Source organism: Nyctereutes procyonoides, unplaced genomic scaffold (assembly GCF_905146905.1).
Source record: "Nyctereutes procyonoides isolate TBG_1078 unplaced genomic scaffold, NYPRO_anot_genome, whole genome shotgun sequence".
Lineage (NCBI taxonomy): Eukaryota > Metazoa > Chordata > Mammalia > Carnivora > Canidae > Nyctereutes > Nyctereutes procyonoides.
In genome coordinates, this window is record NW_026575130.1 from 944,194 (window position 1) to 957,627 (window position 13,434).

At 37.3% G+C, this 13,434-nt stretch overlaps 1 protein-coding gene across 2 annotated transcripts in view; it reads left to right on the top strand.

Annotated features, from left to right (window-relative positions):
• PRSS12 (serine protease 12) overlaps positions 1 to 13,295 on the top strand; it is a 139,241-nt gene extending 125,946 nt beyond the window's left edge. For both annotated transcript variants that reach the window (XM_055342476.1, XM_055342475.1), the window contains 2 exons: positions 9,452 to 9,732; positions 11,179 to 13,295. In XM_055342476.1, the coding sequence (XP_055198451.1) occupies positions 9,452 to 9,732; positions 11,179 to 11,486 (589 nt within the window). In that variant the 3' untranslated portion in view covers positions 11,487 to 13,295. The remainder of the gene's footprint in view (positions 1 to 9,451; positions 9,733 to 11,178) is intronic.
• The last annotated feature ends 139 nt before the right edge of the window (positions 13,296 to 13,434 follow it).

Here is a 13,434-nt window from a genome sequence, read left to right on the forward strand (position 1 = left end):
GGTTGTGTAGAATTGGATTAGATTTGTTACCTGTGGCTTCAGACACCATGGATGTTGTTAATGGGAGGAGAGATCATTTTTATTTGAAAATAACAAGTTGTTTATTTTTTATTTCTTTAAAACTAGGACAAATCAGAGATGGAATGGGCTGTATGTGGGAGGAAAAGTAAGTTCTGTTACAAAGTGTGTTCAAGCACAGAGGTTGGACTCATGTATTGGTAGAGGCTGAAGGTGGATAATGTCTATTGTTGAAAGCATAATGTGCAAACACAGGACGTGTATTTGAACAGTGGCAGTTACTAGTTAAGATAGTGATTTGGAGTTTTGGTAGTGGACTTTCAGTAGAGAATCTGGAAAGGCTTGGAATGTCAGGGTAGTGAATTTCTGTTTCAGTTACTAGGTAGTGGGAAACCACTGAAGATTTCTGAGCCTTGAAATGTGATCGAGGAAGAGTTTTAGGAGATGAGTCATTTGCAGATATAACAGGATAAATCTGAGGAGGTAAAGCCAAGTTATTAATCTAGGGGTCTATGAATGAGCTTTGAATTACATGAAAAATCTTTGCGTGCATGCTTTGGAGTGACTCAGTTGGTCTGTGTTACCCAATGATTTAAGACTCACAATGGTAGGAACTAGGGGATACTGGTTACAAGGCTATTATAATAGAGACAGAAAATGGAAAAGAAAAGGAGGGAGAGAAGGTAGAACTGCTGTGACAGATATCACTAGAACTTGGTACTGTGTGACAAGAAACTTGGATCTGGCCATTGAGACCAAGGTCACACAGTCTCCTCTGATTTTGACTGTTTAATTTTGTGGAAATTATTTAGCTTGTTGGAGCCTCCATTTTCTGACCCATAAGATGAAGGCAGTAACATTCCACCATGAGGAGCAAATGATCCGCTAAGCATGTGAAAGTATTTTATAAATTGCAAAATTCAAAACAAATGTTGGCTGCTATTATGTTCAGGTTCAAAAAAGGGGAATCAAAGATGATTATTATCAAAAGTAGGAAATTCAGGATGATTCTATTCCACTGATTCTTGGAGAAGAGAAGGTAGGAAATTGCAGAGAACCTGGAGAAACCTGTCTTAGGGTTTAGTGTTTGGGCAAAATAACTCAGGATGTTCAGTTTAGATTATCCTCCTCTTAAGATACTTTGTCTTTCAAGTCTCTGTTAAAAATTATAGACATCAGAGTTCAAGGCTTAAAGTTTTAAAGTAGAGAAATTATTCAAAAATTCTACTTGAGTTTGAAAACTTTGATCTGACTTATGGGTTCCCTGGAAGGTCTTTTTCTTTTCTTTTTGGTACAAGTTTGGGTTTGTTTGTTTACATGTCATTATTCCTCCCCTGTCCTGTCTCCTTCTAGAGTCTTGCTTAAAGTCAGTAATCATCTCACTTCTGTTTATAAACCGAGTGTCTAGTATATTACTTGGCACATAGGAAATATTCCTAAATGGTTGTTGCATGATGAAAGTGGGGGCTTAGTTGCCAGATAGTGGATCTATTTAAGAATGTTGGACTCTTTAGAGGATGGTGATATCTTAAACCTAGATCAACAGATAATTCCTTCCATATGTCATTTCTGAATTTCTTCCCTTTATTTGCTCAGTATAAGATAAAGACAGTCAGTTAAAAAGCAGAGGAGCAGATTATGATATGCAGCATTTTGATGTGCTATAGATATAATGCAAAATTCTTTTAATGTGTGTAGGGAGAGAATTGTTTTGCAAATGTGTTTTATATCCATCTGACTTAGTCTGTAACCTTTACCAGATTTCATAGACTTCCTGTTTTGAAGTGCCTAAGGAGGCTACAGCTCACATTTTTATTGCAGTAAGCTTATTAAAAGGCATAAGGACAGTTACTAGTGATTCAGAATAAGTTCCAAATTTTGGTTTTTTTTTTTTTCTAGGTTCAGGGACTTTGGATTAAAACTATCCTCCTTTAATCATCAGAAACACTGAACTTTGCAAAAATCGATTCCCTCTGGAATTCAGAGACTGCCTATAGAAGCAGGATCCTGCTTCTCCCTCTGCCTATGGCTCTGCCTTTTTCTTTGTGTCTCTCATGAATAAATAAAATCTTTCTTTCTTTCTTTCTTTCTTTCTTTCTTTCTTTCTTTCTTTCTTTCTTTCTTTCTTTCTTTCTTTCTTTCTCTTCTCTCTCTCTGTCTCTCTCTCTTCCTTCCTTCCTTCCTTCCTTCCTTGGCAGAGGGAGAAACAGGCTCCCAGTGGGGAGCCAATGTGGGACTCTATCCCATGACCCTGGAATCTGAGCCAAAGGCAGATGCTCAACCCCTGAGCCACCCAGGTGCCCCTAAATAAAATCTTTAAAAAAAAAAGAAAAAAAAAAAAAGAAGAAGCAGGATTGTCAGGTTCTGAGAGGTTACCTTCCTTTTAGATTTCTTGAGATTCCAACTTATTTATTTATTTAAAGATTTTATTTATTTATGAGAGAGAGAGAGGGAATGAAAGAGAGAGCAGGAGGGAGAGAGAGAGAGAATCTGAAGCAGACTCCATTCTGAGTATGGAGCCTGATGCAGGGGCTTGATCTCAGGACTGCAAGATCGTGACCTGAGCTAAAACCAAGAGTTGGATGCTTAACCAATTGAGCCATCCACGCATCCCTTGGGAATCTCATTTAAGGCCTACTGGTCAGGGACCTAAATTTCATGTTTTGAAATTAGTTCTCATTTCCTTTCTCTGCTGCTTTCACTACCGGACTTCTCTATATGCTATAAATGATTTCTTGTTCTTCAGGCCTTCCTTGGTGCCTAATTCTTACAGTGATGATATAGGGTGGTGCTCTTGAATAGCTATTTCTTTTTCTTTTTTTAAAATGTTTTAGATATTTGTTTGAGAGAGAGAGCGTGCACACGTGAACAGGGGGAAAGACATAGGGAGAAGGAGATTCCCCACTGAGTGGGAAGCCTAACGTGGGGCTCAGATCCCAGGAGTCCAGGATCACGACCTGAGCTGAAGGAAGACGCTTAACTGAGTGAACCATCCAGGCATCCCTTGAACAGCTATTTCTGAATAAGGCATAGATTGCTGTTGCCATCTGTGTTACTTTATACTGTGGGACGACAACTTTTTATGTTTGTTTTGCCATTAGAGTCATTCTTTTATATAATCCTCATGTCAGAGTAATCTAAGAATGATGGCTGAGAGGTTGAGATTAGAATGCAGTTACTTCAGATCCACTATCCTGTCATATTCATTTTATGTGCAGTAGTCTCTTTACATGATAAGGTTGCTTTATTATAAGGCTGACAGAGTCCCACTAATCAACTTCTAATTTGTTTGCAACTTTCACATGTTGTGCTATGTCCCATTTTGTTATGCCAACATAATTAGAGTAACTGAAGTAATTGGTGAATCACCGTTTATAGGCCTTCTATCTCATTTTCCACATTTTTCCTAGTGTTAATGCAAGGCCGACTTTGGAATGCAATATCTTGTTGGCATTTTGAAGTGGAAACTTGGGATAAATTCAAGGTTTTGTTTGTTTGTTTTTTTTTTTTTTTGTAGACCCTATGAATCTTCTGTAATATAAATTACTTGCTTTTGGTATTTCTACTCTAAATTTTGAGTATCATGAAATGACCTCTCTCTATGGTGGTACAGCAAGATAATTGAGAGAAAAATTCCTGAATATCATACTAATTCCTTTTAGTTGTTTATTCTGGTAACAAGCATCATTTTGGAGGAAAGAATGTATCCAAAACAAGGACGCTCTTCTCTCTGTAATTCTACTGCAAATTTGATTTGATCAAGAATATAGCTTTACCTGATTTATCTTTTTTTATTTTTTGCCTAGAAACACTATAGCAGTTGGAAATTGCTAGAGATTGTTGTTCTGAAAATCAGAAATGTCTAAATCTTTGTAATTACAAGGTAATGGGGTCACTTTTTAAAAACATAACTGTCAGGTACTTAGCATATGCTTCATCATAACCTGGTATCTGAGTTCATTAGGAACATGGTCTTTAGTGATATTATGCCATCAATCATGCTAAAACCATTTTCTGAACACATACACATGAGCATGCAAGGTTCTACAGAGAAGGTCACTTCTGTCTAAGCAATTGTAACCATTTACAAAAGAAACTTCAATCCCTTTTTGAATTTCATCCAGAGAACACAAAAAAGACTCTAGTAGTAGTAGATGTGTACAGGTTAATGTAAAATAGTTTTTGAGGAGATAAATCTATATAGAAAACACCCATAAAGAATATGACCCTGCAACACGAATTAACTCTTCTATTTTTAATCCCAGTAATTTTTTGTTCTTTAACTCTAGAATCTCAGAAAAATGGGGACATTGGATTTTGCTTTCAGATACTTTCTTGCTCAAGCTTGCCTGGCAATTTCATCCAGTTTTTATTTGAGGAGGAGTTGAAGGCATTTCAGCAAAACAAACAACTGGATGATGGTGTGTCAGCCAAAACCTAAAATGTTTGTTTTAGAAGCATTTTTGGATATAATAAAGCCTGTCAAAAGAACAGAAGCTCAACTAGAGTTTTTATGTTGAAAAAAAAAGGGTTCCTTGATATGTTTTCTTGAGAAGTCTAGAACTGTATTAAATATTTTCAAGGTCCATAATTACATTGGGAACCTCAGCCAAAGTGTTATCTTTGAAGTATATAATCACACCCACTATGAGAGGTGACAGAAGACAAATATTTGGTTAGCAAACTAATCTGGTCTTGTGTTGGATGCTTTTCAAATTCCAAGCGTGTGATTATTTCTAAGAATAATTGAAATGAAAGGAGTGTGGGAATCACACTTAGGTTTAGCTGATCCATTTCTTTAAAAAGGGACAACTTTAAAAATATAGATACTGATAGATTCATTTTGACAAGAATGATGCTTTTTCTCTTCTTCTCAGGTAAATATTTTATTTTTGTTTTCAGTTTAATATCAACTCCTGACTGGTGAGCATACTACTTTTGCAGTATACTCAAAACTGTTGGCTGAAATCTACTTGATTTGAGAACACAGTATATGTATTAAATGTGTATGGGTTTTGCGTTTTGATACCTTTATGTAATCTCTTATGATGCTCACTTCACCTGGTGAGATTCCAGGCATGCAGGGGCAGGTGTTAATCACTGTGCCTTTCAGTCTTTGGTGTAGTGGTTCTCAAGCTTGACTGTGAATTTGAATCACCTACTGCTGTCCTACATCATCAGCCCTATTAATTTAATACTCTTAGAGATTGTGTGACCTGGAAATTTATATTTTTAAAAGTGGTATAAGTGACTCTGGTAAGTACCCAGCATTAACAAGAACACTAGATATTTGGGTAATTTAAAATGTAATAGAGGGGTGCCTAGGTGGCTCAGTTTGTTGAGTGTCCTACTCTTGATTTCAGCTTAGGTCATGAACTCGGAGTCGTGATATTGAGCCCTGCGATGGGCTCTGCTTTCAGCACATCATCTGCTTAAGATTCTCTTTCTCTCTCTCCCTCTGCCCTTCTTCCCTGAGTGTGTGTGTATGCTTTCTCTTGCTCTCAAAAAAAAAAAAAAAAGTATTAGAAACTTTAGTGATGGTGTTATAAGAGCTGGTGAGAAGCTGAGGCTGATTTCAACAAGTTAGGGATGACAATGTTTGTATGTAGATGTGGATGTCTTTGAAAAGAAGTTGTTTAACACACATTGATTAAGACTGCTCTATGCCAAGCACTTTGCCTACTGCTAGGATACAAAAGTGAGCGTGGCATGGTCCTTACACTTAAGGAGCCTTTAACTGGGAGGACCTTATCTTTTAACTTAGTCTTAGAAACTGTTATAAATGCTATGACGGTGCTATTGGGATTGTTCAAAGACAGGATTGGGGGCAGCCCAGGTGGCTTGGCGGTTTAGCACCGCCTTTGGCCCAGGGTGTGATCCTGGAGACCCTGGATCGAGGTCCACATCAGACTCCCTGCATGGAGCCTGCTTGTGTCTCTGCTTCTCTCTCTCTCTCTCTCTCTCTCTGTGTGTGTGTGTGTGTGTGTGGGGGGGGTCTCTCATGGATAAATAAAAATCTTTAAAAACAAAACAAAACAAAAAAAACAAAGACAGGATTGGCCAGTTTTCAGGCAGGGCAGGAAGAGCTTCCTAGGAGGTTTTTGACTTGAAACTTGAGTGATAAAATCAGTTTTTACCATACTAGGATAGGAAGGGGGATAATACTGCAAATAGTTTTAATAGAGACAGGTGTATGAGACACCTCTTCGAGTAGCTAAAATGATAGGGACATGGAGATCAGGCTGGTATCAGGTGAACAAGGCCCATTCTTGGATGAATTTGCATTTAAGGAATTTGAACTTTATTGAGTAGATAATTGAGACCCCTTGAAGGGTATACAAAAGAGTTAGTTATATATTGTCAGATAGAAACCTCATTCTGGCTGCAGTGTGATGAAGGAACTGAAAAGTTAAAACTTGAAGCAGCAAGGCTATTGGACAGACTTGCAGAAGTCCAGGTATGAGGTGACACATTGAGGCAGTATTGCCCAAGACTTTAACACTGGGATATTTTAGAACAAAATTTCCTTGTTGCAGTAATGTCTTGTTTCTTTGTTTACTGGCTGAAGACCAGTTTTCAGATAATGTAGAATATATTTATATGGCTAGTTTAGATACAAGGATTATTTTAACAGAGTATCACAGTTCTCTTTCAAAGCGTGGAAAATATTGTGCAGTGACCTTTTTTTTCAGTGAACAGTAATGTAATTATCTGAAAGGATACAGAAAGTTCACATACTAAGGGAATGTCTCATAATTCAGTCTTAAAAAATATAAGCAATGTAAGAGACTGCATTAAAGAAATATAATAAAATAGGATGCCTAGTTTATGCCAAACTATGTCTCTAGACCAGTGCTATCTAGCAGAAATACAATGTGAACCACAAATATGACTAAATTTTCTAGTAAGCACATTAAAAGATAAATAGGTAAGGGTTACCTGGGTAGCTCAGTCGGTTGAGCATCTGACTCAGGTTATGGCTTATGTTATGGCTCAGGTTTTGGCTCAGGTTATGATCTTAGGGTTGTGAGACTGAGTCCCGCATTGGGCTCCACTCTCAGTGGGGAATCTGGTCGAGATTCTCTCTCTCCCTTTGACCCTCCCCTTGCTTGTGCATTCTTTCTCTCAAATATTTAAATTTTTTTAAAAAACCCAACAGGTCGAATTAATTTTAATTATATTTTATTTAACTTGGTATATCCAAAATATCATTGCAAAATATAAAAATTGGGATATTTAATACTTATTCTCTATAAAGACAGTATGTTTAGTATTCTTTTTCATAGTAAGTATTCAAAATCCATTGCATATTTTATACTTTTAGCACATTTCAGTTCAGACTAACTACATTTCAAGTACTCCAACATCCATATGTGGGTACTGGCTACCGTATCAGACAGTGAAGCTAGAGATAATTTCTTCAACTCCATGCTAAAGATACATGAAACAATTCAGCAGGACTTTCAAGGAGCACTGGCAATTCATCTTTTTTTTTTTTAAAGATTTATTTATTTTAAAGAGCAAGAGAGAAGAGAGCACAAAGTGGGAGAGGTATGGGGAGGGAGAGAGAATCTCAAGCATACTCCACCTTGAGTGCAGAGCCCCACTCCAGGGCTCAGTATCATAGCTCTGAGATCATGACCTAAGCTGAAACCAAGAGTCAGATGCTTAATTGACTGGGCCACCCAGGCATCCCTTGGCATTGATTCTTTTTTCACAAAGGTATTAAATCACTTGAAGTGATTTATTGAGGTTTTACTTTAAAGCCTGAATATATTAATTGGGCATACTGAATTTTTATAATATAGTATCAGTACATAAAAAGTGGAAGTAAGAAATATTTAGATCTGATTTTTCTCTATGAGTATTACTTGTTACTGTTTCAGGATGTGAAATAATGCCACACTTTACTTAAATATTGAAGTGAAATCCACAAGAGGATATTCTCTGGGAACAATGTATAAAAAAAACCTTCTGAATTTTAAAGATCTGTGATGACTTAAGGTTGGAAATGGAGAATCAGGAAATTAAGGGAAATTACTAGTAATATAGATCAACGATAGGTGGCTAAATAAGCTATATCATCTTTGTTGCATTGTTCAGTTTTTTGAGCTGACATAGTTAAGAAAATTACTTTATACACTGCAAGCCCCATATAGAGTTAGTAGAGTGTTTGAGAAACTTAGAACATCCAGTAATTTTACAAGAGGAAATGGGAGGTTGTATTTAAACAGGCAATCATGGGCAATAGTAAATCATGCAATTTTACTTCTATTTGCGGTCTTCATTGTTCTATCATTTCCAAGATATTAGTTTATCACGAAGTTCCTGATTTGAAACTGCAAATTTCAAACTCAACTCTGTCCTCCTGTCCCCCAGCACTCCCAATATCCTTAATCTCTGTTAACACCACTTTCTAACAGACTATCCAATTTATTAATAAGTTTATAGTTCTGTCTCCCTCGCTTAAACAAGATGCATTCAAGAACAGGGATTCTTTATGTTCACTAATGCATCTTTAACACCTAAAATAGTAATGCCCCATTAGGTAGGAATGCAGCATGTTTATTTAGTGAACGAATGAATGAATGGATATTTTTAATGTGTATGTCTTTTTTCCTTAAACTATTCAATTAAAGTAGAAACAGTATTTACAAAATTAATAGTCCTTAGCTCGTTTTTTCAACTGATATACCTTGATTCTGGTGCACCGCCTAAAGCAGTTTCCCAACCTCAGCACTATTGACATTTAGAACCAGATAAATCCTTGTTGTGAGAGAGGCTCTCCACCTCCTGTCCTTAGTTTTATGGCTCTACACTTCTTCAAAGCCATTAGACATGTCTTTGGCCCCACTAGTTTTTTCATTGCAATTTAAACCAGGTCTCAGTGGGATGATGTCTGGATAGATTCAAGAGATGAGACAATATAATGAATATATGTTGCTCTGAAAATAGAATTTTGATTTCCATGCAGTTCACAGCAGAGGAGTAAAGTGGGTTGTGCTAAGTGCTTTGAGGGATACAAAGTTAGACCAGCCATGGTTATTGCCCTCAAAGAGCATCGTGATGAACTATAACATCTTGGAAATGATAGAAAAATGAAGACAACAAATACAAGACAGTAAATTTGCTCTATATTTGTTCCTGTTTGGATTCTTTTTCATGGTGGGGAAATAACAGGTTAATGATTAGCTGTATTTTCCATTCGTCCTTCACATTTGCTCCTTCTCAGAAAACAATTATACAGGAACCTGAATTAAACTGTGAAATGATGAAATGGGTTTCAAGTATAGGACTGAGGGTGGTGAGGTCAGAGAACTCTGAAAGGGTAAACTTACAGAAACGGAGGATTAGGAAGAAAGGCTTGAGCGTCTATTAACCTTCCCTCCCGACAGGTCCATTTGCAGCCTCTTACTAACTCTCTGACTCTTAGGTATGGTAACAGCACAAGGAGCTATGCTGTTCGGGTTGGGGATTATCATACTCTGGTGCCAGATGAATTTGAAGAAGAAATTGGAGTTCAGCAGATTGTGATTCATCGGGAGTATCGACCTGACAGCAGTGACTACGACATTGCCCTGGTTAGATTAGAAGGACCAGATGAGCAATGTGCCCAATTTAGCAGCCACGTCTTGCCAGCCTGTTTGCCATTCCGGAGAGAGAGGCCACAGAAAACCGCCTCCAATTGTTACATAACAGGATGGGGAGACACAGGTAATGTAGATAGTAACAGAGAACAAATGAAATATGGGCACCTATGTCTGGAATCAATACTTTAGGGTGTAAAATGGGTAGTAAAATCTTAAATGGGTTCAGGCTTAGTTAATTGGAAACTGCCCGTGTAATACATGCGTGGATTTTGGATTCATATCTTGAGGGATACTGTTGGTTACCATTGTTTAGCACAATTTCACATAACTCAATTGCCTTAAGGGGTAGGGAATCCTGTACTTTTAGTTCCCCAGACTAAAAGAGGAAGGGATTTTTAAGACCTTATTCCAACAGGGTCTGGATTTTCTTCTTCAAATTGGGCCTGGCTGGCTGCATTTATTTTTCCCAGAGGACTCTAATACAGCTACACCAGCAAGAGCTTCGGTGTTTGATGGCCTTTTTCTGTAATGAAGGCCATTATCTGACTCCATCTTAGGGAGAATCCCTAAATACAGAACACAAAAAGCAAAGCTTTGTTTGAAGCAGAGAGCCAAACCCACTTTTTGTCCTTCATGCCACCTTCCCAATCCCCAAGCTAGAGCAAAGTGTTTATCTTCTACTTTTCTCAGGCAGTTTTCTGTATGGTCAGTCTTGCTACAGAATTAAGCCAGTGTCTGTCAGCTAGTGTTGTTCAGGATGGTCTTTGGAACAGATAGAAGGCTCACCTGAATTGGGCGCTTTAATTCACATATGGCTGTTGACCACTTTGCATTAAAAATGACCAACACTAATCACTGTGCTCTTAAAAAGAGCCTCAAGTATTTCTACAGGTGATAATTTCAGTGTTTTATTTAGTAAACGTTTCAGTATGCACTTTACCATAAACTGCATTAAATATTGGTTCATACTGGTCATTTCATAGCTGCAAAAGGCAGCATCTGTTGCAAATATAGAATACTTAGAAAGCATGTAACGACCAATTCTGAGATAATCCATAAAGAAAACATTTCCTGGATGACACAATAATCAGATTAGTGTAAATGCCTTCTCTGTACTCTATGTGGATCTAATGAGGCAAATCATCTTTGAGAAGGCTTATTAACTCTATCATTACAATTCAAGGTTCAGACAAGGAGTTAACAGAAATGACAAAGACCACTATCTTTACAGAGAACATTTTATTATGAATTATTCCAACTGAGAAAATATAAGAGAACATTATTAATTATACATTTTAGCCACTGGGTGGCTTGCCAGAGTACACTCCCCTCTAATGGCCAAACAGGCTTGTTTGGTACATAGGAAGATTTTTGTTTCCCAACTCCTATACTTCTATTTAGAATAGTTCTTGCCACTGTCCTCTTATACCATTTAGTCATCACTCAAACTACATTCTATCATAAGGGTTTTATTTTCAAGACTATTAAGTGTTCACTTAACTGTTTAAATATTTTCTCTAAGGTCTTTATCTTTAGTGGAATTTAATTCAGATTATTTGGTCTTGACCAGGACAAGCCTATTCTAGAACTCTACAACAAGCAGCCATTCCTTTACTTCCAAAGAGGTTTTGTGAAGAACGTTATAAGAGTCGGTTTACAAGAAGGATGCTTTGTGCTGGAAATCTACATGAACACAAACGTGTTGACAGCTGCCAAGGAGACAGCGGAGGACCACTCATGTGTGCTCGATCAGGAGAAAGCTGGGTTGTATATGGAGTTACCTCGTGGGGATATGGCTGTGGAGTCAAGGATTCACCTGGTGTCTATACCAAAGTCTCAGCTTTTGTACCCTGGATAAAAAGTGTCACCAAATTGTAATTCTCATGGAAACCTGAAAATGCAGGAAAATTTTCAAACTCCACATTAGCACTCAGCCATAGATGCCAACTTTTGGGGATGAGAGCCATGTTTCTTCTTTTGTGTTGTGATTAAATCATGCGCATCATTTGCTGCTTGAGAATTTGTGATTGTGAACATTATTAGATACCTCAGTGTAGTACTAATTATCCTTAAATTAGCATGGTTGTCTACCCAAAAACTACTCTGAAGACAAAGGTCTTCATTCTCAGCACTCTCCAGGGATTACTGTATATCAATTGTGCAATATGGCTGTTTTTATTCATCTGGATCAAGAGCTTATAATTGAATCAATACTCTGTTATACTTAAGAGTGATACTGTGGAATTATTAGACTTAGATTTTCTTCAAAAGGCTAAGAGATCTTTATACATTGAATCTTTGTCAACCTTTGACAAGTGAGGAAATCAAGAGCCAAAAAGGTGAAGGAATCCATTATAAACCTAGACTGGAATAGGATCAGTCACAATACATTCCTGAATGAACCCTCTGTACCATGCACTATGGCAACACATACCTAGCAAATTACCTAGCAAAATTTGGAAAAATACCAGATAGCAAAGAATGCCTTCCAAGTTTTGGGATATACAACCTAATTTATCCACTTTATTTGTTAACATCCTCTAGCAGTTACTTTCAGCTACTTCTAATTTACATCTTGATAAAATTTTTCCTTGGCATCATGCCATTTGCTGGACCATGAATATAGTGCCATCTATTGCAACTTTCCTATAATGACTCAGACCTGTAGATTTCCATTATCCTGATAGTACCAGCTAATAAAAATGCAGTTAAAAAAATGCTCTCTGCTTGTATAGCGGGTAAACTCATTTGTTTCAATGTACTTAATTCATATACCAGCTATGTGCTAGGCACTGTGTAAGTGGCCATGCACCTCACTGACAAACTTGAGAGGCTGGTAAGATTTTATAGTATCCCTAGCTTTCAAATAGACTCAGAGGACTGGTGAGACAGTGGGATCCAAACTTCAGAATGGGAGCCCCAGTGTTGACAGTTTTCCCCCTCTACTGCAGTTTGAAAACCAAGTTTTCTCTCTAGCTATTTCCCAACACAGTACTGGACAGCTGCCTTCTATGTACCCTTTCAAGACATTCTTCCTAACAATGCAAAATCTTTGCCCAAACATAAAAGGCGTGCCCCTCAGGCTACGTAAGTAATCACCAACAGACAACGATTGCTAATACCTAGAGCCCTTAGATAGTTTGTGTATATTCAAGAAGCAGATGCATAAAAACAGGTGAAGAGATCAGTGTGAACTTTTACTAGTTTCCCTATGTCTACTTCTATCCTTTTTGTAAATCTTCAGCTCTGTAAAAAACTGGTGCTAACAGAAAGGTGCTTTATAGTTTACTACTTTGCAGAACTGCAATGCTATGTCAGGTAGAATAACATTAAAAACTTTTATTTAAGTTTGATAAAGTAAAAACTTTTCAAGTATTTACATCAAGAGGTACACAGTGCACACCTGCACAAAGGCTTGAGACAATGTGCAGGAGACATTTTATTGTTAATGAAACTTCGCACAGGCCATATATTAAACTATAGTGTAGATGCAAGCAAATTTATATTGAAATTTTAATAGACCAGGTCAGGACAGTTTAAAGACAGATCACTAAAACTTGAATGCTTGGTTCAGAATATATGCCTTTATTAATAGCTTTTTCTTGTTAAATACTAAGTGTGACTTTTAAAAAACACAAGTGTTCAGTGCACATCTGTACAAATAAAAGTGCATAGCTGTTCACCTTGTATAGTAGCCTTAATCTTTTGTGTGGTATAAAGTGATTGTGCTGTCTCTCAGGGGTACCTGGGTTTGTTTCCCTCCAAATACTGTACTACCTTACAATACTCCTACTACTTCCAAACCAGCTCTTGGCAGAAAAGGTAG